Below are 26,505 nucleotides of genomic sequence, written 5' to 3' on the forward strand. Positions count from 1 at the left end.
TAGGATGGCAAATTTCCTTCCCTAAAGGACATTTGTGAATCTGATAGGATTTTTGCAACCATTACTGAGACAATCTTTCAATTCCAGATGTATTAACTGTCTTGCCGGGAGTTGAACCCATCTCCCCGGAGCATTAGCCTTGACCTCTAGTTTAATAGTCCAGTGACATTACCACTGACCATATTAATGCCCTGCTATATACTGAGCTGACCTCACTCATTATTTTAACAGGCTCCATTATCTGGGTATGAACCTAGACCAGGCACTATAACAACTAGGTCTGCCACATTACATTGGGGACTGTTGTGTTGAGCTTTTGTTATTTTGTTATTTACAGCACAGAAGGAGGCCATTCGATACATTGTGTCTGTACCGGCTCCCTAAAGAGCTACCCAACTGGTCCCATTTTCCAGCCCTCCAAATGAATCACTTTCAAATATATATCCAGCTTTCTTTTGAAACCTCCGATGGAATCCACCTCCACCACTCTCCCAGGCAGCACATTCCAAATCCCGACAACTGTTTGAGTAAAGAAGTTACTTCTCATCTCACTCCGAGCTCTATTGCTGACCATCTTGAAATTGTGACTCCTAGTCACTGACATACCAACTAGTGGAAACAGAATATCCTTCTTTCCCCTGCCAAAAGTGTTCATAATTTTGAACACCTCAATAAGGTCACCTGTAATCATCGCTGCTCCAAGAAGAACAAGTCCAATTTCTCCAAACTTTCCTTGCATCTAAAATTCCTCATTCCTGGTATCAATCTCGTAAATCTCCTCGACACTCCAGAGCTTTAGCATCCTTCCTTAAATAAGATGCCCAAAACTGAGCACAACACTCCAAATGTAGTCTGACCAATGATTTGTAGAGCATTTTACTGCACAACAGCTGCACAGCAGTAACCATAGCTTTGTCAAGGGAAGGTAATGTCTGACAAATTTAATTTGTCACTTCCTTGCTTTTACACTCTATGCCTCTATTTATGAACCCAAGGATCCGACAAGCCTTCTTAGCAACTGTTTCAACTTGCCTGGCCACCTTCAGAGAATATTGCATTTGAACCCCAAGGTCCCTCTGCTCCTGTACTCCCCTCAAAGTTGTAACATTGAGCCCATATTGTCCCTCCATATTTCTTGTACCATAATGCATTACCTCACATTTTACTGCATTGAAGCCCATTTGGCTAACTTGTCAATGCCCCTCTGAAGTCACTTAGCGTCATCCTCACAATTCTCGCTATTCTCCCTAGCTCAGTATCATCTGCAAATTTAGGGATTTTGCCCTCAACACCCACCTCTAATTTATTTATAAACATCTGAAAAATCTGAGCCCTGAGGAGCACCACTTTCAACTTGTTTCCAGTCTGAGAAGTTCCCATCTATACTACCCTCTGTTTCCTATCTCTCAGCCAACTTCTAATCCATGCTGCCAAGGACCCATCAATCCCAAACATTTTTAATTTGTCAACCAACCTGCCAAGTGGCACTGTATCAAATGCTTCCTGAAAGTCCAAATATACAACATCTATGGCACTTTCTTCATCCACTGCCTGTATCACCTCGTCAAAGAACTCAAATTAAATTTGTCAGACATTACCTTCCCTTGACAAAGCTATGGTTACTGCTGTGCAGCTGTTGTGCAGTAGAAGAAATTGGATGATATATAATGCACAGAAATAGCAAAAACATGGACGAGTGGAATAGAAGAGCCAGCTGTGAAGTGATTGGTGGATTGATTTGATGAATAATCTCAGTGTGCAGCAAGTTCTGTGAAGATTTACAGAGTTTATATAGATCACTCCTCATTGTCCCACATTATTTTCTCAATTTATAACAGTCATGGCAGATTTCTGTTGAAACATTAGTTTTAATGAGTACTTCTGTCCTGGAAATTGCCAGGATCTGCCTGAGGGCAAGACATTTGGATGAAAAATATATAATAGTCTTAGTATAGAATGAAGACGATAGAATTAGCCCGGGATTTGTACTGACAGCACACTTGTCGTCTTCACTGATGTAAGAAGACTTGGATTTATGTAGATTGAACAGTGTTTAGGGTCAGTCTGCCCAGGAATTCTACACACAGCTCTGCAAAGCATCTAAAAATGTTCGCAGTGTCGGACAAGTGACTAAGAAAGACCTGGGCCCATCAGTATTAATTGGTGGTGATTGAGAGGGGACCAACCATGACCTATAATATAAGAAAGAGCAAATTAGAGACATACATGACACTAAATGGAATAGAATAGGTTAATCCTGGCCTGCAATGACCTGATGTGTGCCGAACCTATAACTATAAGAGTAAAAGATATTGGACGATATATAATACGCAGAAATAACAACATGGACCAGTAAAGAAAATTAGGTTAGAATAGAAGGGACAAATGTGATGTGATTGGTGGGTTGTCTTGATGAATAATCTCAGTGTGCAGGAAGTTCTGTGAAGGTTTACAGAGTTTATATATATCACTTCTCATTGTTCCACATTATTTTCTCGATTTATAACACTCATGGCAGATTTCCGTTCAAAAATGAGTTTTAATGAGTACTTCTGTCCCAGAAATTGCCAGGGATCTGCCTGAAGGCAAGACATTTGGATGAAAAATATACAGTAATCTGGGTATAGAATGAAGTCGATAGAATTAGCCCGGGATTTATACTGACAGCCCACTTGTCGTCTTCACTGATGAAAGAAGAGGGACCTGGATTTACATAGCAACTGCAAAATGTCCCAATGAACCGATAAAGTCCTTTTGAAGTGTAATCACCATTCTATCGTTGATAGCACAGCGGCATTGTAAATCAGGGGGAAACAACCAGAAATGTAATGGTGACCAGATTATCTGTTCTTTGTGATGTTGGTTAAGGAACAAATATTAGAAGTCACTGGGGAGACCTTTGCCTGCTCTTCTTTCAAACAGGGCTTTGATTGAATTTCCCCTCTGAAACACGTCTTTTCTGATAGTGCAGCACTCCATCAGTCCTGCACTGGAGTGTCAGCCTAGATTATTATAATGCAGTGGGTTAAGAATCTACGATTCTAATTCCGAGGCGGGAGTGCTGACAGCTGAGCCATGGCCTGATGCAACGATGAGATGTTTATGAAATGCAGAAAAGTCAGTGAAATGTTGGGATGCCAAGTAGCAAACTTTTTGTCATTCTGTTCTCCAATTTCTCTCCTTCCACATCCTCCCCTGGATATTTGGGATGTATCTGTGCCTGTTACACAGTCCAGCATGCAGAATTCCACATTCTAAAGTCTAAACTTTCCAAACTTGAAGCCTCCGATCACACAAAAACCTTGTCCAAAGGTTTATGAATATGTGACTGGTTTAAGGACCTGTCCTTTAGTTATGTTTAATTATGGGGGAGAGAATGCCGTAGTAGTAATATCATTTAACCATAGAACCATAGAATTGTGACAGTGCAGAAGGAGGCCATCCGGCCCATCGCTTTACACTGATTCTGAAAGAACACCCGACCTAAGCCCACTTCCCCGCCCTATCCCGTAACCCCATAATCCCACTTAATTTGCACCTCTTTGGACACTAAGGGATAATACAGGCTAATGTTCTGGGGATATGGGTTCAAGTCCCCCCATGGTTGCTAGTGAAATTTAAAATCAATTAATAAGCTGGAATTGAAAAGCTAGTTCCAGTAATGGTGACAAGTATCCATACCGAGAGAATAAACACCAATGGCAAGTAGGATGCAAACAATACGCTTTTATTCACAATACACAAATCTCCTCTCCCCGAAGGGTCTCTCGCCCCGACTTGTACCCAGGTCGATGTTTTCACACTGTGAGGGCTCCCCTTGTAAAAGCGAAAGCTCGTCCCATTTCCATGGACGTGCATATTCAGAGGAGATCATGGGGAAACGAATGGTACACACCCCGTGGCCTCCGTGGAGGTAATAACACCCCACCCCCTCAAAGTCCGAAGTGGCGTCCACGTCGGCAGATCGGCGCGAGTGACCCCTTGTCCATTTTGTCCAGGGAAGGAGCTTGGGCATCTTCTGCACTCGGCCTGGCAGTGTATACCATATGGGGGAGCGACGCTTCCACGTGGAACGACGAGGCGCGGTGGCGTGGTTGGCGCTGCGTCAGAGATCTGCTCACCGACCTCCGCCGGTGTCTGGACCTCTTATTTTGGAATCGGAGTCCAAGTCGGACATTTCGTCATCCGGCATCCTGGATCCTGACATGTTCTGGAAGTGGGAGCGACAGTAGCGGAGGCAGCAGTGATTACAGCGGCTGCAAGGGGCAGTGGAACCCACGGGGCTGGGACATGCTGGACCGGGTTCGACCTCGCGGAAGTGTGGCCGTGGAGGTAGTCCACATGCCAGTTGTATTCCCGGCTTTGTCCCTGCACCGTATAAGTAACTGGCCCAGATTGGGCTAATACGACACTCGGGACCCATGTGGCTCCTTCGCCAAAATGTTGGATATACACCGAATCGCCGGGGGCGAAACAGCGCAATAATGTGCGGCGTCCTGCGTCTGCCTCGGACCGATCTGACCCACAGCGGACCTTCCCAGCAAGGTCCGGGACGACGCAACTCAACCGGGTGTGGAGGCCATGGCCCATCAACGGCACCATCGAGAGAGTGGCGACTTGTATTCCACATTGAACACCTTTGTCTGCAACCAATGTGATGCCTCTGTCACTTTTTTTCACAATGCGGGCTGACCTCCGAACCCTTGGCCAATCTCTCCAGGCATCTTCCCCTTCCCGTGGCACTCACCCACTCTCCGACCGTGGACATGACCCGATGGTGTGCCCCATCCTCTGGGTATTCGGATGTTGGCTGCTGCGTGTGCGGTGTTGCCTCCTGCAGTATTCAGGCACAGTGTCCATGCATCAAAGTGTTATTGGGATGCTGGACAATAACTCGTACATGCTACATGGCCCGCCCATCCACTTGGGATGTATGGAAGTGCTCACTTAACCACGATTATCAATTCCTTATTAGCAATAGCCTTCAGCCGCATGACCAGAGGCCTCAGCAGTCGGTGGGGGTTATGGGTGGTGAGTGGGCCAGATTGGCAGGAAACAGGGATGTCCCAGGAACGGGTGCACAAGATCCAGGGGTTGGCATGATGCTACCACAAGCGGTTGTGCCTCCGATTGCCCCCTCAGCATCTCCCTCTCACCCTCCTATGGCGGCCCATTCCTGCGGAGGGTCCCCCACCCCTCCGCCGAGCACAAGGGCAGCAATATCATGCGCCGGGCTCTTCGTTACCAAAGATGGCTACTCACCTCCTTGGCTCCCCACGGACGCCCTTCTGCCAGGTTCACGTTTTTCAAAAGGAGTACTAATCGGTGCCAGCGTGACCACTTGTTGGGGGGGCCGCTGAATGACAGGAGGCCGTTGGATATTATTGTGATCTTTGTATATGTAAATACACGATTGGTTAATGTGCAGTCAGTACAGTTAGATGGTCACTCGAGATCAACACTAACAGGGAATATATAAGCAAGCTCAAGCTGTTTTAAGCTCTTTGAAATGAATGAAATGAAAATCGCTTTTTGTCACAAGTAAGCTTCAAATGAAGTTACTGTGAAAAGCCCCTAGTCGCCCCATTCCGGCGCCTGTTCAGGGAGGCTGGTACGGGAATTGAACTGTGCTGCTGGCCTGCCTTGGTCTGCTGTAAAAGCCAGCGATTTAGCCCTGTGTTGTAGCTAGAGAACAGAAGTGTAGCAAGCTCAGAGTGTAGAGTATTACATTCATTGTTAATTCAATTTAATCTTAGTTCATTCGACTACTAGTAAAAGTATTAAAGAAAATAACTTACAAGTATATTAGTTGGTTACTCAATAAATAATTTGTCATCACTGGAAGACTTTGACTGTTGATCATCAAAGTTAAGTGTAACTCGGCATAGCAAATGAGTAACATATATTACTCCCAAGTAATATAACAGATATGGGGTGGATCTCGTTAATTATATGGAAATAGGGCTTAAGTGGTGATAATTGGTTTCTCACCATGCTACGGCGAGATCCTGATTTTACCTGTGGGAGCGTGTCATCGCAAACTGTTTGGCACCTGGCCTGGTTCTCGCTTTTGGCCTCTCCTGCAATTCACCAGCATTATTCCGCTTGAGCGAGAGCACAACGAGGCCTGAGAATCATGCCGAGTTTCTCAAATTGCGGAACTCCTCTGTTGTGTGTATAGACTGACAGTACAAAAGAAATGGATTGCTGTAGCATGTTGATTTGATGTAAGATCATAGAACATAGAACAGTACAGCACAGAACAGGCCCTTCGGCCCTCGATGTTGTGCCAAGCAATGATCACCCTACTCAAACCCACGTATCCACCCTATACCCGTAACCCAACAACTCCCCCCCTTAACCTTACTATTAGGACACTACGGGCAATTTAGCATGGCCAATCCACCTAACCCGCACATCTTTGGACTGTGGGAGGAAACCGGAGCACCCAGAGGAAACCCACGCACACACGGGGAGGACGTGCAGACTCCGCACAGACAGTGACCCAGCCGGGAATCGAACCTGGGACCCTGGAGCTGTGAAGCATTTATGCTAACCACCATGCTACCGTGCTGCCCTCAACAAAAGTTTTTTTCAAAACGTTGTCATTGTACAAGGTTTGGCATGAGACTTCACAAATGTCCAAGAGGTAACCGATGACATGATGCAAGTCACATGACTCCGTTCTTAAAGTGACATTATACACAACTATAATAACCAACATATATAACATCCCTCCCTCCTTTACTTCAAAGGTCCAACATAACTAATAACTACTGTAATAACAATGTCAATTACAGCAATATACAAGTCCTGGCATCAAATTATTACATTTTAATAACAGTCAGTAAGATAGACAATCAGGTGTGTCTCTATTTCTCGCTGGTTGCCTGTGCATTTTGGGACTTTGTCAGTCTCAAACTTAGATGTATTTTCAAGTTCTCAAGTAAATGCCTTCACAGTGGAAGGCAGTATAGTCTCTTTTTCCTAAGGAAGACGAGGAGTAGAAGGTACTTCTGTTGCAATCTCTTCTTATGTAGATGAACAAGAAGATACACAGTTAGATGGAATGGAGACTGTTTTTTCTTGAGGTAGTGCTGGCACTGACACACTAACGCGTGTTGACAATAATTGCTCCACATGGCTTCTCCAAACATGATGCTACCACAAGTGGTTGTGCCTCTGATTGCCCCCTCAGCATCTCCCTCTCACCCTCCTATGGCGGCCCATCCCTGTGGAGGGTCCCCCACCCACAGCCGAGGGTCCCCCACCCCTCACCGAGCACAAGGGCAGCAATATCATGCGCCGGGCTCTTCGTTACCAAAGTTGGCTACTCACCTCCTTGGCTCCCCACAGACGCCCTTCTGCCAGGTTGTTTGGGCCGTGTAGGATATTGGACCAGTGAAGTAGTGAACTGTGGGGCAAAATTCTCCGACCTCCCGGCGGGCATCAAAGCACGTCTGGTGCCAGCAGGATTGGCAGCGCGGGTGGGAGCCGGGGTCCGGGGGGGGGGGGGGGGGGATCTGGCCCCGGGGGGGTGCCCCCACGGTGGCCTGGCTCACGATCGGGGGCAACGATCGGCGGGCGGGCCTGTGCCGCGAGGGCACACTTTTTCTTCCGCCCCGCCATGGCCTTCACCATGGCGGGGGCAGAAGAGAACCGCTTCCGCTGCGCATGTGCCGGTATGACGTCAGTAGCCGCTGACGCACCGGTGCATGCGCGGACTTCCGCTGGCCAGCGAAGGCCTTTCGGCCTCACCTGGCGAGGCGCCAAAGGCCGTTCGTGCCGGCCAGCGGAGCAGGAGCCACTCCGCCGTGGGCCTAGCCCCTAAAGGTGTGGAGAATTCCGCACCTTTGGGGAGGCCCAACGCCAGAGTGGTTCACGCCACTCCGTCCTGCCGGGAACCCCCGCCCCGCCGGGTAGTGGTGAATCCCGGTGTGGTCTTTTGAAGCCTTCAATGCATGCTTCAAGGACGAGACAAACCTGTCGGCTGAACCATTCATGATGGGTGGCAAAATGCTGACTATATATGTTGAACTCCACACACCATCTTTGAACTCTTTGGCTGTAAACTGTGGCCCATTATCACTCAAGAACACATCGATCGCCTCAAGCGGGTGTTCCACAGGATCTACGAGCATGGCCTCCGACTCAACAGAGCCAAATGCTCATTCGGTCAATCAGAAATCAAATTTCTTGATGACCACATTTCGCAGCAAGGCGTGCAGCCAGATGCTGACAAGGTTTCGCCGATCGACGCCATGAAGACCCCGGAGGACAAGAAGGTGGTCCTCCGCTTTCTAGGGATGGTCAACTTCCTCGGGTAGTTCATCCCCAACATGGCATCACACACCACAGCCCTCCGCCATCTCGTTAGAAAAACAACGGATTTCCAGTGGCTACCCGCTCATGAGAAAGAGTGGCGTGAGCTGAGGCCGAAACTCACCAAGGCCCCAGTGCTGCCGTTTTTCGACCCCGCCAAGGAAACAAAAATATCCACTGACGCGAGCCAGGCTGGTGTTGGGGCAGTGCTCCTCCAACGGGATGACTCCTCCTCCTGGGCCCCAGTTGCATATGCCTCTAAAGCCATGGCGCCCACTGAGCAACGATACGCCCAGATTGAGAAGAAATGCCTGGGCCTCCTTACAGGGATCGACATGTTCCACGATTATGTGTATGGCCTCCCCAAATTCAAGTTTGAGACGGACCACAGGCCATTGGTTCACATCATCCAAAAAGACTTCCATGACATGACGCCACGGTTACAACGCATCCTCCTCAAACTCCAGCGCTACGATTTTGACCTGGTTTACACCCCGGGCAAAGAGCTCATTGTTGCAGATGCACTCTCCAGGTCTATCACCACACCGTGTGAGCAGACTGACATTGTCTGTCAAATAGACACGCAGGTGCAATTCTGTGCCTCCAAATTTCCGGCCTCTGATGAAAGGGTCATTCAAATTCGTGAGGAGATGGCCAGGGATCCTCTGCTCCAGCGGGTGATGCAGCACCTCACGAATGGCTGGCAGAAGGGGCAGTGTCCCCAGTTTGACAATGTCAAGGACGATCTGACGGTGGTAGACGGCATCCTCATGAAGCTTGACAGAATTGTGATCCCACAGAGCATGCGAGATTTGGTTCTTGGCCAAATCGACAAGGGTCACCTGGGGGTTCAGAAATGTCGCCGTCGAGCTCAAGAGGCAGTATACTGGCCGGGCATCAGCCAAGACGCCGCCAACATGGTCCTCAATTGCCCTACGTGTCAAAACTTCCAGCCGGCCCAGCCTAAAGAAACTCTACAGCAACATGAGATGGTGACCTCCCATGGTCCAAAGTCGGTGTTGACCTGTTCCATGCCAAGGGGTGTGACTATGTCCTCCTAGTGGACTACTTTCCCAATTACCCCGAAGTGGTCAGACTGTCTGACCTCACGTCGGCGGCGGTGATCAAGGCATGCAAGGAAACATTTGCCCGACATGGGATCCCACTCACGGTGATGAGTGACAATGGCCCCTGCTTTTTCAGCCAGGAGTGGTCAGATTTTGCCCGCTGTACAACTTTCGGCACGTCACATTCAGACCCCACTACCCCCAGTCGAATGGGAAGGCTGAGATCCACATTGTAAAAAGATTATTGTGTAAGGCTGCTGACTCAGGCTCCGATTTCAACCTGGCGCTGTTGGCATATAGAGCGACCCCTCTGTCCACTGGGCTGTCCCCAGCGCAGCTCCTCATGAACCGCACACTGCGAATGACGGTTCCGGCCATCCACATTCCGGACCTTGACAACTTCCCGGTCATACAGAGGATGCAGCAGTCTCGGGCCCAATGCAAATCGGCATACGACGCCCATGCCACAGATCTCCCCGGGCTGGTCCCTGCTGACCGAGTTCGTGTTCAGCTGCCTGACGGTGGCTGGTCCTCCACAGTTGTGGTGGTCAAGCAAGTGGCCCCGAGATCGTTCCTCGTTCGCATGCATGATGGCTCTTTTCTCCGGTGCAACAGGCGGGCACTGCGCAGACTTCCACGCCTGCCACCCGACTGTGACGTCCCGCCTCGCACACTGCCTCCTCCGGACACGCCCTACCACGAGGCCACCGATCTACCAGATATTCTACCAACCTCTGCGACCACCACATTGGAGGCAGTCCCGCCCATCCAGGTGCAAGCGGCCCCTGACCCACCCTTGAGGCGGTCAACCAGAATCCGTCGCCCGCCACAGAGACTAAATTTATAGACTGACTGTTGCATTACCTTGTTATCTCATCGTTTTGACATCTGTGCATATCTTTTTTTTCTCATGTGTTATCTGCCCTCTATATGCACTAGCCACCTTCCCATGTATATAAGTTAGCATGTTCTGTATATAGTCAAGTACATGTACACATCTTCACGCACCTGCACCTCATTATTTATTACCTGAACACACTTTTTTTTTTAAAGTGGGGGAGATGTCATAATATACATCCATGTATATGATGGAGTGCAGACAGGCAGTGATTGACACACAGGATGACCAGTGAACACACAGAACACAGCAGCCAATCACCAGACAGGACATGACCACTATAAAGCCAGAGGGCACCAGTTTTCCCACTCTCTCGGGATCCAGCCTCTGAGACAGCCAGAGCTCGTGAGCAGCAGCTGGTACAAACACCATGTGGTAGTCAGTCAGTCTCGTCAGGCTAGCCTCAGGTCTCCAGTCAAGTCAGCATAGTGTCAACCCACAGTTAAGCATGTAATATAGTTAGATGTTAAATAAAATCATGTTGCATCTCATCAAGTTTTGGAAACCTATATCTCTCTGCACTGCATCAAACGCAGTCCACATAGACCCAGCTTACCCAACACATTACTTGGCATGCCATAACATTCAAGGCTATAATAATAATCTTTATTGTCACAAGTAGGCTTAACATTAGCACTGCAATGAAGTTACTGTGAAAAACTTATGGGCCAAGTGCTAGCACGTGGGATTGGGTAGGCAGGTCAGGGCCTTTCATGTGTCGGTGCCTATTTGATGGGCCGAAGGGCCATTTCTGCACTGCAGTATTCTGTGATTCTGCCAACTAAACTCCCATAGGAGAAGTCTCAATTCCCTCTAATTCCTTCACTCTTTTTCTCCATTTTCTTGGAGTTTTATTTTCATTATTACAGCGTGTTCCCCTGTACAAGCCCTGCAGGACTTTAGATAACATCTTGATCGACCCATTTCATTGGACTAAATGTGGAGATGTCCCTGATTGGTGTGACACTGGGATAAGTTTGTCAGAGTTGTTATGATCCCTGTGGAGACAGATAACTTGAAAGAATCAAGCTCCCCAAACATCTCCAATGGAAAAACCTCCCAAACAATCCCAGTGGGAAAACTTACCAACAACTCCAGAGAAAAACTTCCCAGACTATCCCAATGGAAAAACTTCCCAAACAACTCCAGATAAAAAAATTTCCAAACAGTATCAATGGAAAAACTTCCCAAATGGCACTGAGGAAAAACTTCCCAATCTATCCCAGTGGAAAAATGTCCCAAACAATCCCAGCAGAAAAATGTCCCAAGCAACCCTAGTAGAAAATCTTCCGAAATGGCCCCAATGGAAAATCTTTCCACACAAACTCATCGGATAAACAGATGAATAAGGTTTGAGTTTTTAAAATGTTATTGTAAAATTAAACCAAAAATCAATATTAACAACAACCAAGAGACAAATTAATGTGAATTAGAATTTTATAAATTAAAATTTAAAAAGCAGATACATACAACTCACACAGGTCTTATAAATATATTTGACAGTCCACTCAGGATATCCATCATCAACCTCATTCACAAAGTCCTTTAACATTTTGCCCTTCTCAACAGCACGGTGGTATAGTGGGTGAGCACTGCTGCCTCACGGCGCCGAGGTCCCAGGTTCAATCCCGGCTCTGGGTCACTGTCCGTGAGAAGTTTGCACATTCGCCCCATGCTTGCATGGGCTTTGCCCCCATAACCCAAAAGATGTGCAAGGTAGGTGGATTGAACACGCTAAATTGCCCCTTAATTGGAAAAAAAAAATGAATTGGGTACTCTAAATTTACAAAAAAATAGTTTGCCTTTCTCATGATGCCTGATCCCCAGCTCACAGCAGTGCAGTCAACTCGAGTTCTATGAATATGTTCTTTATTAAATGTGCCGCATGACTTTGGAACCTCTTCAACTCTGCTTACGGCAGTCTAGATGGTGTAGATCCATGAATGTTATCTTCATTTAACTGAAACAAATGCAGCAACTGTGTATTTGCCTATTTTCAGATTCTAGATCTAGCCTCAGTGTACTTCAGCATGCTTGTACTGCACCACTGGAATCATCATCAACTACTGTGCTCTGTGTCCTTTTATATATTTCTACCAGTTTCAGTTTCTAATCTTAGTTTCCATTTTAATTTTCCTACAAGGTGCAGTTTCCTTTCTCAGTTTTCCTTTTCAGTTAGGGATGGTCTCAAGAAATGCAAGCTTTAAAACAGCAGACTCCATCACAAGGTCTAAGAGCCTAGGAGTCCCTTTGCACTTGCTAATTCTGAGAGCTCTAGCAGTCTGTTCACCACCTATCTCAGTGAATCAGAAGAGCTTCGACATTACAATGGACAGATGAAGAATCAGCTCATACCAGCTAAGTGAGGAACCTATTTCACTGAGTGCTTGTCATCCTGGATGTTGAATTGCAGGCTGCTCAACAACGGATCCTTTCTTCATGGTCATATGTTATCACAATGCTGTCTCCACCTGTTGGGTTAGCACACAAAGCTCATCAGCCTGAACCATGAGCCATTGGGAGGGCTGTGCATCTTTGCGACTGCCTGAAGCCTGTCTAATTCACAGAGGAGGCATCAATCTGAGAGCAATAGGAGCTGTTCGATGTACGAAGGGGCAAACTGAGGCCAGCTCTGTTGTCCCGTGTGGCGTAGTGTTGCTGGCGCAACAGGTTGCCATAGAATCCCTACAGTGCAGAAGGAGGCCACTCGGCCCATCGAGTCTGCACCGGCCCTCCAAAAAAGCACCTCGCGTAAACCTGTAACTCCATCTAACCTTTGAGTATCAAGAGACAATTTACCATGGCCAAGCCACTTAGCCTGCACATCTTTGGACTACGGGAGGAAACCGGAGAACCCGGAGGAAAACCCATGTAGACACTGGGAGAAAATGCAAACTCCAGACAGTCACCCGAGGTCGGAATAGAACCGAGGTCCCTGGTGCTGTGAGACAGCAATGCTAACCTCTGTGTGACCTTGCTGTCCTTGTGTGTCCAATTCCCACAAATCTTCCAATTTAAGGTTAAGGTTGGGGAAGTTGCCAGAATTTATAATTGGTGATGTAAGTGACTAAGCTGGGAAATCTGCTTGATCAAAGAGAGACAGCACAAAGTGGAGGGCACAGAGTGCAAAATGGATGTTTGGTATATGACAGAAAGAAGGAATAAAGGGAACATTTCCTGATTCTGCTGAAAGAAGGGACATACATAGAATAGAATGCATAGAACGATACAGCGCAGTACAGGCCCTTCGGCCCTCGATGTTGCACCGACATGGAAAAAATCTAAAGGCCATCTAACCTACACTATGCCCTTATCATCCATATGCTTATCCAATAAATTTTTAAATGCCCTAAATGTTGGCGTGTTCACTACTGTTGCAGGTAGGGCATTCCACGGCCTCACCACTCTTTGCGTAAAAAACCCACCTCTGACCTCTGTCCTATATCTATTACCCCTCACTTTAAGGCTATGTCCCCTCGTGCTAGCCACCTCCATCTGCGGGAGAAGGCTCTCGCTGTCCACCCTATCTAACCCTCTGATCATTTTGTATGCCTCTATTAAGTCACCTCTTAACCTTCTTCTCTCTAACGAAAACAACCTCAAGTCCATCAGCCTTTCCTCATAAGATTTTCCCTCCATACCAGGCAACATCCTGGTAAATCTCCTCTGCACCCGTTCCAAAGCTTCCACGTCCTTCCTATAATGAGGCGACCAGAACTGTACGCAATACTCCAAATGCGGTCGTACTAGAGTTTTGTACAACTGCAACATGACCTCATGGCTCCGGAACTCAATCCCTCTACCAATAAACACCATAGGCCTTCTTCACAACCCTATCAACCTGGGTGGCAACTTTCAGGGATCTATGTACATGGACACCGAGATCCCTTTGCTCATCCACACTACCAAGAATTTTACCATTAGCCAAATATTCCGCTTTTCTGTTATTCTTTCCAAAGTGAATCACCTCACACTTCTCCACATTAAACTCCATTTTCCACCTCTCAGCCCAGCTCTGCGGCTTATCTATGTCCCACTGTAACCTGCAACATCCTTCCGCACTTATTACAACTCCACCGACTTTAGTGTCATCTGCAAATTTACTCACCCATCCTTCTGCGCCCTCCTCTAGGTCATTTATAAAAATGACAAACAGCAACGGCCCCAGAACAGATCCTTGTGGTACGCCACTCGTAACTGAACTCCATTCTGAGCATTTCCCATCAACTACCACTCTCTGTCTTCTTTCAACTAGCCAATTTCTGATCCACATCTCTAAATCACCCTCAATCCCCAGCCTCCGTATTTTCTGCAATAGCCGACCGTGGGGAACCTTATCAAACGCTTTACTGAAATCCATATACACCACATCAACTGCTCTACCCTCGTCTACCTGTTTAGTCACCTTCTCAAAGAACTCGATAAGGTTTGTGAGGCATGACCTACCCTTCACAAAACCATGCTGACTGTCCCTAATCATATTATTCCTATCTAGATGATTATAAATCGTATCTTTTATAATCCTCTCCAAGACTTTACCCACCACAGACGTTAGGCTCACCGGCCTATAGTTACCGGGGTTATCTCTACTCCCCTTCTTGAACAAAGGGACCACATTTGCTATCCTCCAGTCCTCTGGCACTATTCCTGTAGCCAATGATGACCTAAAAATCAAAGCCAAAGGCTCAGCAATCTCTTCCCTGGCTTCCCAGAGAATCCTAGGATAAATCCCATCCGGCCCCGGGGACTTATCTATTTTCACCTTGTCCAGAATTGCCAACACTTCTTCCCTACGCACCTCAATGCCATCTATTCTAATAGCCTGGGTCTCAGCATTCTCCTCCACAATATTATCTTTTTCTTGAGTGAATACTGACGAAAAGTATTCATTTAGTATCTCGCTTATCTCCTCAGCCTCCACACACAACTTCCCACCACTGTCCTTGACTGGCCCTACTCTTAGCCTAGTCATTCTTTTATTCCTGACATACCTATAGAAAGCTTTTGGGTTTTCCTTGATCCTACCTGCCAAAGACTTCTCATGTCCCCTCCTTGCTCGTCTCAGCTCTCTCTTTAGATCCTTCCTCGCTTCCTTGTAACTATCAAGCGCCCCAACTGAAACTTCACGCCTCATCTTCACATAGGCCTCCTTCTTCCTCTTAACAAGAGATTCCACTTCTTTGGTAAACCACGGTTCCCTCGCTCGACCCCTTCCTCCCTGCCTGACTGGTACGTACTTATCAAGAATATGCAATAGCTGTTCCTTGAACAAGTTCCACATATCCAGTGTGCCCAACCCTTGCAGCCTACTTCTCCAACCAACACATCCTAAGTCATGTCTAATGGCATCATAATTGCCCTTCCCCCAGCTATAACTCTTGCCCTGCGGGGTATACTTATCCCTTTCCATCACTAACGTAAAGGTCACCGAATTGTGGTCACTGTTTCCAAAGTGCTCACCTACCTCCAGATCTAACACCTGGCCTGGTTCATTACCCAAAACCAAATCCAATGTGGCCTCGCCTCTTGTTGGCCTGTCAACGTATTGTGTCAGGAAACCCTCCTGCACACATTGTACAAAGAACGACCCATCTAATGTACTCGAACTATATTTTTTCCAGTCAATATTTGGAAAGTTAAAGTCTCCCATAACAACTACCCTGTTACTTTCGCTCTTTTCCAGAATCATCTTCGCCATTCTTTCCTCTACATCCCTAGAACTATTAGGTGGCCTATAGAAAACTCCCAACAGGGTGACCTCTCCTTTCCTGTTTCTAACCTCAGCCCATACTACCTCAGAAGAAGTCCCTATCTAGCATCCTTTCCGCCACCGTAATACTGTCCTTGACTAGCAGCGCCACACCTCCCCCTCTTTTGCCCCCTTCTCTGAGCTTACTAAAACACCTAAACCCCGGAACCTGCAACAACCATTCCTGTCCCTGCTCTATCCATGCCTCTGAAATGGCCACAACGTCGAAGTCCCAGGTACCCACCCATGCTGCCAGTTCCCCTACCTTATTTCGTATACTCCTGGCATTGAAGTAGACACACTTCAAACCACCTACCTGAACACTGGCACCCTCCTGCGAAGTCAAATCTGTGCTCCTGACCTCTATACTCTCAATCTCCCGTACCCCAAAACTACAATCCAGGTTCCCATGCCCCTGCAGAATTAGTTTAAACCCCCCCAATACAATCAAAGCTTTCATCTTGCACTCAAAAGATATCTCATAAGACGTTTCCAACAGTAACATGGAACTACAATTTATACTTTATGGGAAAAGAGTGCTGATTGGTGGGCAAGTGGGGTTGGTGGTGTAGTAGTATTGTCACTGGATAAAAATCTGGCAAAAAGTGAGTTTTCCAAAGCCAAAGTCTCCTATTTGGGATATGTCATGGAGTAAGGGGAGGCAGTGGCTCAGTGATATTGTCACAGGACTAGCAATCCAGTGACCCAGGCTAATGTTCTGGGGGTCCCAGGGTCGAATCCCATCACAATCTATGGTGAAATTTGAATGCAATAAAAATCTTCTGATAATTATGTGTTTTTTTGCATTTCAGACGATGGTAAATTATCCTTGGATGAATTTCGGACCTTTTTCTCTGATGGGACACTCAATGAAGAAGAACTGGAAAATCTCTTTCACACAATAGACTCTGACAACACCAAGTAAGGCAATTCCTCCTGCATCTGACTATGCCTCTCATGCGCTTTTGACCCGAGGACTATTGGGCCTTAGGTGTAAAACCACACAGGGTTTAGAGCTGTGACCCACCCTGTTTTAGTATAAGTAATTCAGGCACTTTATTAAGTTGCAAACACAATTGGCTGCAGCTTATTTTTGGGATAATATTTGGGTCAACCCTAATGGGACTGTCCAGAGTAAGAATCTACACCTTGAACATGAGCCTCTTCTCAATAGTTGGACAGAATGTCATGCCAATCACCAATTTAGTATAAAGGATGCTCAAATAGGTGACATGTATGGACCCTGACATCCATTTTAAGTGGGTATCTGCTCAGTTAACTATTACACTAAGGCAATGCTCAATACCCTGATGTTGATTAGGCTGGGATGAGCAAATTCAATAACTTGGCAAAGGGATATTGTTAAATACTTGAAAAGGAAAAATAAATGCAGCATTCTGGAGAAGAGTAGAATTGTGAGATTAATTGCAAAGAGATAGAACAGATATGATGGGCTGAATGACCTCCTCTGCTATATGATTCTTGGAGAAGCCAATGAAAAAGTTTTTGAAGCTTTTAACATTTCTGGTCACATACCTAATTCCATCAGATGTTCAATTGCTTGTCTGTTCTCCCAACCTTTATATATAATATATTGATTAATAAGTGTGACGCAGATTAGCATGACTGCATTGGAGAATTGGATGTAATTAAGTCTGTTCTTGGGAAGTGTTGTGCTCTTCATGATCTATTCTGCAGATGGTGATTATTGCAAAATTGTGAAAGATTGGGGGCAGATAAAACCATTCTTCCAGGAATATTCTCTGCATTGTGTGCACTGCTCATGTCTGAAAATTATTTGCAGAAACTCTTAATAATCGCATTGTTGACAGCAGTTACCCAGTAAGTCACTCAAATCCTTAGGGTTTTAGATGAGGGTGGAGCACAATGAATGGTACTGACAATGTTTCAGGTTTAGTTGGATATGTGATTGACAGTTTAGGGGAACCATTGTCCAGCTGCCAATTTATTTTTATCTCTGTCATCAATCTGTTTTCCCTTACTATTGTCCCCCCCGAGCCATCTGTTCCTTGTTCCTAGTTGCCCTTTGACACACCGCTTCCCTTTGTTCTTCCATTAACACATTCTAATCTCTTAATATGCCACAATCAGCACCCTTATTAGCCTTGGTCACTCTCATTTGCATTCCCTTTGTCTCTCTGTCCATGACACCTTGATCAATCTTCACCTGTCGCTGGCCCTCTATCTAGCCCCACTGCCCCCCTCCTCCGCCTCCACAACAGTAAATCTGACCCTATTTCCAGTTTTCTTGGTAGTGTAGATGAACAGAGAGATCTTGGCATCCAGGTACATAAATCCCTGAAAGTTGCTACCCAGGTTAATAGGGCTGTTAAGAAGGCATATGGTGTGCTAGCCTTTATCAGTAGGGGGATTGAGTTTCGGAGCCACGAGGTCATGCTGCAGCTGTACAAAACTCTGGTGCGGCCGCTCCTGGAGTACTGCGTGCAGTTCTGGTCACCACATTATAGGAAGGATGTGGAGGCTTTGGAAAGGGTTCAGAGGAGATTTACTAGGATGTTGCCTGGTATGGAGGGAAGGTCTTACGAGGAAAGGCTCAGGGACTTGAGGTTGTTTTCGTTAGAGAGGAGAAGGCTGAGAGGTGACTTAATAGAGACATATAAGATAGTCAGAGGGTTAGATAGGGTGGACAGTGAGAGTCTTTTTCCTCGGATGGTAATGACCAGCACGAGGGAACATAGCTTTAAATTGAGGGGTGGTAGATATAGGACAGATGTCAGAGGCAGTTTCTTTACTCAGAGAGTAGTAGGGGTGTGGAACGCCCTGCCTGCAACAGTAGTAGACTCGCCAAATTTAAGGGCATTTAAGTGGTCACTGGATAGACATATGGATGAAAATGGAATAGTGTAGGTCAGATAGGCTTCAGATGGTTTCACGGGTCGGCGTAACATCAAGGGCCGAAGGGCCCGTACTGCGCTGTAATGTTCTATGTTCTATGGACTATACCCTCCCAAGCGGTGCATTCCAGATCGTCACTGCCCTCTGGGTAATATAGTTTTACCTCAAATCAAATTTCCTCAAGCAGATTATTATCATCATAAACATTTATCATCATAAACAATAAATAACTTAATTCACACGAGTAAAATAACCATTTTTCATCTCCTCAAATACATACAAATTGTAAATGTGGTAACGGCTCGGAATAGCAGGATTCAGGCTTGTAGAATTAGCATAAATCCAAGTCTGCCTGCTCAATGACACCTCTTTAAACTCTGGGCAAAGCATTGGTACCTGCAGTGCTCATTTTCCCGGCAGCATGCTCAACCTTTAAACTGAAGAGAAACAACCAGAGTTTCTTCACCCGATACTTTTCCAAAAATACCAGTGCATTATCATCAATGCAAACAAATGTCTCACCTTGATGATTTGAAATGCATACAATTGTTGAACAGCTAAGACACGATTTGATGTTTCCTCCTCAATTGTGGGTGCATTTTCGTCAATATGTATTCAGTTTTCTTCAGAGAGAATGTCTCTCGTAGTTAGATCGCTCCTGCACCTACATGTAGCATCAATAACTATTTGAAATGGTTTCTTGAAATTCGGAGTTAATCTGGCCATTAACATCTCAAAGGCAGTCTGACAAATCTCTGTCCAGTTAACTATTAAGATTTTTTGTAAGTTTTTTAATGGAGTGACTATTGTACTAAAATTTGGGGCAAGTTTCTTATGTAGCCCACACATTTCGAGGAGTATTTCCAATTTTGATTTGGATACAGGACAGTCCATAATTGCTTTTACTTCAGCTTCTCTGGGCAATACTTGATCTTCATTTTTTTTTGTTTGTCCATGGGATATGGACATCACAGGCCAGGTCAGCATTAATTAACCTTCCCTCAGAGCATTTAGGAATCAATCACATTGCTGTCACATGTTGGCCAGACCAGGTAAGGACAGCAGATTTCCTTCCCTAAAGATTTCAGTGAACCAGATGTTTTTTTACGGCAATTGACAATGGTTTCATGGTCATCTTTAGGCTTTTCATTCTAGATTTTTATTGAATTCAAATTTCTTTATCTCCGTGGTGGGATTCGAACTTGTGTCTGGGTCCCCAGAACTTTACCCTCGGTCACTGGATTACTAGTCCCGTGATTATAATACCACTGACCACCACCTCCCCTTACTCCATGGCTTGCCCCAAAGAGGGGACATTGGCTTTTGGAAAATTTCCTTTCGGCCAGATGTATCACCAAATCAGCTTCTTGTCATCTATCAAATAGTGTACTTTGGGATTCTACATGTTCTTCCCCAGTGTTACTGTAGACTGCTGTTCTCTCTGCCATCAAAAGACTATCTCTGCATCATAGAATTTACGATGCAGAAGGAGGCCATTCGGCCCATTGAGTCTGCACAGGCTCTCGGAAAGAGCACCCTACCCAAGGTCAACACCTCCACCCGATCCCCATAACCCAATAACCCCACCCAACGCTAAGGGCAATTTTGGACACTAAGGGCAATTTATCATGACCAATCCACCTAACCTGCACATCTTTGGACTGTGGGAGGAAACCGGAGCATCCGGAGGAAACCCACGCACACACGGGGAGGATGTGCAGACTCCACACAGACAGTGACCCAAGCCAGAATCGAACCTGGGACCCTGGAGCTGTGAAGCAATTATGCTATCCACAATGCTACCGTGCTGCCCGGTTCTGAATTTGGTGAATTCAGAATTATAAATATTCTCAGTCATGAAGTTAAGCCTGATGTCTTTCTGTTTTGAAGGTGTTAAAAGGAAAGCTTAAAGGATTAGTTAGTGTATTCTTTGGGGTTTTATTTGAATTGATGGTTGCTAAGGTGTTCACTGTATGTTTTAAAAAGGTTAACTTGAGTTCATAGAATAAACATTGTTTTGCTTGAAAAAATATTTTTCCATTTCTGCTGTACCATACCAGTAGAGTGGGCCATGTGCTCCCCATACCACAATCTATTAAAAGTTCTGGGTCAGATGAGCGCCATGATACACTTTGGGGTTCTCTAAACCCTGGCCCACAACAAATTGGTGGCTCGAGGGGGATAAAAGTCTATCTATTGGATTGGCTTAGTGAACTTAAAGACAGTGAGGGGTGAGGTGTGGTATTTCAGTTTAAGTGGGGAGTGTGTTGTGGTCAATGGCTCTTTCAGAAGCTCAGATTTTTTTGGGGGTGAAGACGGTCACACGCAGTACCTTACGGACAGAGACTAAAAGCAGACTGTTAGATTTGGCAAAAACATTGCAGTTAACATTACCTAACAAAATGCGAAAAGATGAGGTAATTATGGTGGTGGCTAAGCATTTAAAGTTGCCTGAGATACAGTCTGACTCATTAGAAATAACAAAGATCCAGTTGCAGATTAAGGAACTTGAACATGAAAAAGGCTGAAAGCAGCTTGAGTATGCAAAGAGAGAAAAAGAAAGAGAAAGGGAGATATAGGACAGGGAAAAAGAAAAGGAGAGAGAAGAAAGAAACAAAGAAAGAGATAGAGAGGAAAAGGAAAGAGATATAGAGGAAAGGGAAAAAGAGAGAGGGCTTGAACGTCAGAAAATGGCTATGAAACATAACAGTCAGTTAAAATTGGCAGACATAAAGGGAAACGTTCCGTTGGAGGATAGTGGTGGGGTTAGTGAGAAAGACCGTCATTGTCGAAGGCTTGATGGGGATCTATTTAAATATGTCTAAGCATTGCCAAGGTTTGACGAGAAGGAGGTAGTAGCCTTTTTTATTTCATTTGAGAAGATAGCTAAACAAGTGAAATGGCCACAGGACATGTGGGTATTACTGATTCAAGCAAAGCTGGTAGGTAAGACTAGTGAAGTGTTTGCATCACTACCGGAGGAGGTATATGGGACATTTGAAGAGGTGAAAAAATCCATCTTCGGTGCATATGAACCTCGGTGCCTGAAGCCTCCAGACAAAGGTTTAGAAATTTAAGGAAAGAATTTGGTCAAAAATACATGGAGTTTGAAAGGATCAACCAGAGTAATTTTGATAGGTGGATAAGGGCTTTGAAAATAGACAAAACGTATGAAGCTCTCAGAGAAATTATACTTTTGGAGGAGTTTAAAAATTCAATTCCTGATGTAATGAGAATTCATGTGGAAGAGCAGAGGGTTAAAACTGTGACATTAGCGGCAGAAATGGCAGATGATTATGAATTAGTTCATAAATCAATGCTTGCTTTTCGACATCAGTTTCAGCCGGTGAGGGATAGAAACTGGGGACATGAGAAATACTCAAGTGGTAAAGGTAAAGGTGATCTGATGGGAGATATTAAGGAGAGTGTACCTCAGATTAAAAAAGAAATCCAGGAGGGTGGAAGAGACATGAAAAGTTTCAAATGTTTACCCTGTAATAAACTAGGCCATGTAAAGGGGTAAAACAGAATAAGACAGTAGGGTTTGTTCAAGGGGTAAAGGGAAGCCCAAGTGAAATGAAGGAGGTGCAAAAGGTTGTACAGCCTGATCAAGGGGTGACTGATGAGAAGGTGCCAGATCTCTTCAAAGAATTTACTTGTCTGGGTAAAGTTTACTCATGTGTATCAGGAGGAGCAGGTAAAGAAGTCACAATTTTAAGAGATACGGGAGCTAGTCAATCTTTAATGGTAAGAGATGACGAGTTATGTAGTTTGGGAAGAATGCTGCCAGAAAAGGTGGTAATATGTGGAATTCAGGGTGAGAGGAGTAGTGTTCCATTCTATAAGGTAAGGTTGGAAAGTCCAGTGAAGAGTGGTGCAGTGGTAGTAGGAATAATAGAGAAACTATCTTGTCCAGGAATACAGTTTATCTTGGGTAATAATGTAGCTGGATCGCAGGTGGGAGTGATGCCCACTGTGGTTGATAAGCCAGTGGAAAATCAGACAACTGAAGTGTTGAAGGATGAATATCGTAGGATTTTTCAGGATTGTGTAGTAACAAGGTCGCAAAGTCACATGTTAAGACAAGAGGACAAATCAAAGAGTGAAGATGAAGTTGAAGTGCTATTATCAGAAACGAGTTTTGATCAGATGGTTGAAAAAGATTACGAATAGGTGGAGGATGAGGCGGATATTTTTAGTTCAGGAAAATTGGCAGAGTTATAACAGAAAGATTTAGAAATAAAACTGATGTATCAGAAAGCACATACGGAAGAGGAATCGGAGTGCATACCAGAGTGTTATTACCATAAAAGTGATGTCTTGATGAGAAACTGGAGACCTTGACATATGCAGGTGGATCAAACGTGGGCAGAAGTTCATCAACTATGGATAATTGGAGTGCATTCTGGGGCAGGTAGGACCTGTACAAGCAGGACGGGTTGCATCCGAACCAGAAGGGCACCAATATTCTGGGAGGAAGGTTTTGTACTACGCTTTGGGAGGGTTTAAACTAATTTGGCAGGGGAATGGGAACCAATTTGCAGTCCAGCAACTAAGGTAGCCAATGTTCAGGGCGTCAAAGTGTGTAGTGAGGCAGTGGGCAAGATAACACTGACAAAGGAGAATACTTGCAGGCACGGATGTGGGTTGAAGTGTGTATACTTCAACGCAAGAAGAATGAGGAATAAGGTGGGTGAACTTAAGGCATGGATCAGTTCTTGGGACTACGATGTGGTGGCCAGCACGGAAACTTGGATAGAAGAGGGGCAGAAATGGTTGTTGGAGGTTCCTGATTATAGATGTTTCAATAAGAGAAGGGAAGGTGGTAAAAGAGGTGTGGGGAGGGGGTTGCATTGTTAATTCGAGATAGTATAACAGCTGCAGAAAGGCAGTTCGAGGAGGTTGAAGTCAGAAATAGGAAAGGAGCAGTCACCTTGTTGGGAGTTTTCTATAGGCCCCCCAATAGCAGCAGAGATAGATAGAGAAATACAGCACAGAACAGGCCCTTCGGCCCACGATGTTGCGCCGAACTTTTGTCCTAGGTTAATCATAGAATTTTGGACAATTTGTCATGGCCAATCCACCCAACCTGCACATCTTTGGACTGTGGGAGGAAACCGGAGTACCCGGAGGAAACCCACGCAGTCACGGGGAGGATGTGCAGACTCCACACAGACAGTGACCCAAGTCGAAATCGAACTTGGGACCCTGGAGCTGTGAAGCAATTGTGCTATCCACAATGCTACCGTGCTGCCCTTAAAAATGTGGATGAACAGATTGGGAAACAGATTTTGGAAAGGTGCAGAAGTCACAGGGTAGTTGTCATGGGTGACTTCAACTTCATAAATATGGAGTGGAAACTCTTCAGATCAAATAGTTTGGATGGGGTGGTGTTTGTGCAGTGTGTCCAGGAAGCTTTTCTAAAACAGTATGCAGATTGTCCGACCAGATGGGAGGATTTGGTACTTGTCAATGAACCAGGGCAAGTGATAGATTTGTTAATGGGGGAGAATTTTGGAGATAGTGACCACAATTCTGTGACTTCACTTTAGTAATGGAGAGGGACAGGCGCGTGCAACAGGGCAACGTTTACAATTGGGGGAAGGGTAAATACAATGCTGTCAGACAAGAACTAAAGTGCATAAGTTGGGAACTTAGGCCATCAGGGAAGGACACAATTGAAATGTGGAACTTCTTCAAGGAACAGATACTACGTGTCCTTGATATGTATGTCCCTGTCAGACAGGGACGATGGTCGAGTGAGGGAACCATGAATGACAAGAGAGGTTGAATGTCTTGTTAAGAGGAAGAAGAATACTTATGTAAGGCTGAGGAAACAAGGTTCAGACAGGACGCTGGAGGGATACAAGATAGCCAGGAGGGAACTGAAGAAAGGGATTAGGAGAGCTAAGAGACGGCATGAAAAACCTTTGGCGGGTAGGATCAGGGAAAGCCCCAAGGCCTTTTACACATATGTGAGAAATATGAGAGTGACTAGAGCGAGAGTGGGTCCGATCAAGGACAGTAGCGGGAGATTGTGTACTGAGTCTGAAGAGATAGGAAAAGTCTTGAACGAGTACTTTTCTTCAGTATTTATGAAGGAGAGGGGCCATATTGTTGGAGAAGACAGTGAAACAGACAGGTAAGCTTGAGGAGATACTTGTTAGGAAGGAAGATGTGTTGGGCATTTAGAAAAACTTGAGGATAGACATGTCCCCCGGGCCTGACAGGATGTATCCAAGGATTCGACGGGAAGCAAGAAATGAAATTGCAGAGCCATTGGCAATGATCTTTTTGTCCTCACTGTCAACAGGGGTGGTACCAGGGGATTGGAGAGTGGCGAATGTCATGCCCCTCTTCAAAAAAAGGAATACGGATAACCCTGGGAATTACAGGCCAGTTAGTCTTCGATCGGTAGAATTCAAAGGAATGGAAAGGGTTCTGAGGGATAGGAATTGTGAGCTTCTGGAAAGGCACTGCTTGATTAGGGATAGTCAGCACTGATTTGTGAGGGGTAGGTCTTGCCTCACAATTCTTATTGAATTCTTTGAAGAGGTGACCAAGCATGTGGATGAAGGTAAAGCAGTTGATGTAGAGTACATGGATTTGAGTGAGGTATTTGATAAGGTTCCCCTTGGTAGGCTTATGCAGAAAGTAAGGAGGCATGGGATAGTGGGAAATTTGGCCAGTTGGATAACGAACTGGCTAACCAATAGAAGTCGGAGAGTGGTGGTGGATGGCAAATATTCAGCCTGGAGCCCAGTTATCAGTGGTGCACCGCAGGGATCAGTCTGGGTCCTCTGCTGTTTGTGATTTTCATTAATGACTTGGACGAGGGAGTTGAAGGGTGGGTCAGTAAATTTGCAGACGATATGACAATTGGTGGAGTTGTGGATGGTGAGGAGGGCTGTTTTCGGCTGCAAAGAGACATAGATAGGATGCAGAGCTGGGCTGAGAAGTGGCAGATGGAGTTTAACCCTGAAAAGTGTGAGGTTGTCCATTTTGGAAGGACAAATATGAATGCGGAATACAGGGTTAACAGTAGGGTTCTTGGCAATGTGGAGGAGCAGAGAGATATCGGGGTCTATGTTCATAGATCTTTGAAAGTTGCCACTCAAGTGGATAGAGCTGTGAAGAAGGCATCTGGTGTGCTTGCGTTCATTAGCAGAGGGATTGAATTTAAGAGCCGTGTGGTGATGATGCAGCTGTCCAAAACCTTGGTAAGGCCATATTTGGAGTACTGTGCGCAGTTCTGGTCGCCTTATTTTAGGAAGGATGTGGAAGCTTTGGAAAAGATGTGAAGGAGATTTACCAGGATGTTGCCTGGAATGGAGAGTAGGTCTTTCGAAGAAAGGTTGAGGGTGCTAGGTCTTTTCTCTTTTGAACGGAGAAGGATGAGGGGCGACTTGATCGAGGTTTATAAGATGATCAGGAGAATCAATATTGTGGACAGTCAGAGACATTTTCCCCAGGTGGAACAAACCATTACAAGGGGACATAAATTTTAAGTGAATGGTGGAAGATATAGGGGGGAACATCAGAGGTAGGTTCTTTACCCAGCGAGTAGTGGGGGCATGGAATGCACTGCTTGT

The 26,505-nt window shown here is 45.6% G+C and overlaps 1 protein-coding gene across 2 annotated transcripts in view; it reads left to right on the plus strand.

Moving 5' to 3' along the window:
• Positions 1 to 26,505, plus strand: part of necab2 (N-terminal EF-hand calcium binding protein 2) — a 218,017-nt gene that overhangs the window by 49,524 nt on the left and 141,988 nt on the right. For both annotated transcript variants that reach the window (XM_038807149.1, XM_038807148.1), the window contains exon 3: positions 16,849 to 16,957. In XM_038807149.1, coding sequence (XP_038663077.1) covers positions 16,849 to 16,957 — 109 coding nt within the window. The remainder of the gene's footprint in view (positions 1 to 16,848; positions 16,958 to 26,505) is intronic.

Source organism: Scyliorhinus canicula, chromosome 9 (assembly GCF_902713615.1).
Source record: "Scyliorhinus canicula chromosome 9, sScyCan1.1, whole genome shotgun sequence".
Lineage (NCBI taxonomy): Eukaryota > Metazoa > Chordata > Chondrichthyes > Carcharhiniformes > Scyliorhinidae > Scyliorhinus > Scyliorhinus canicula.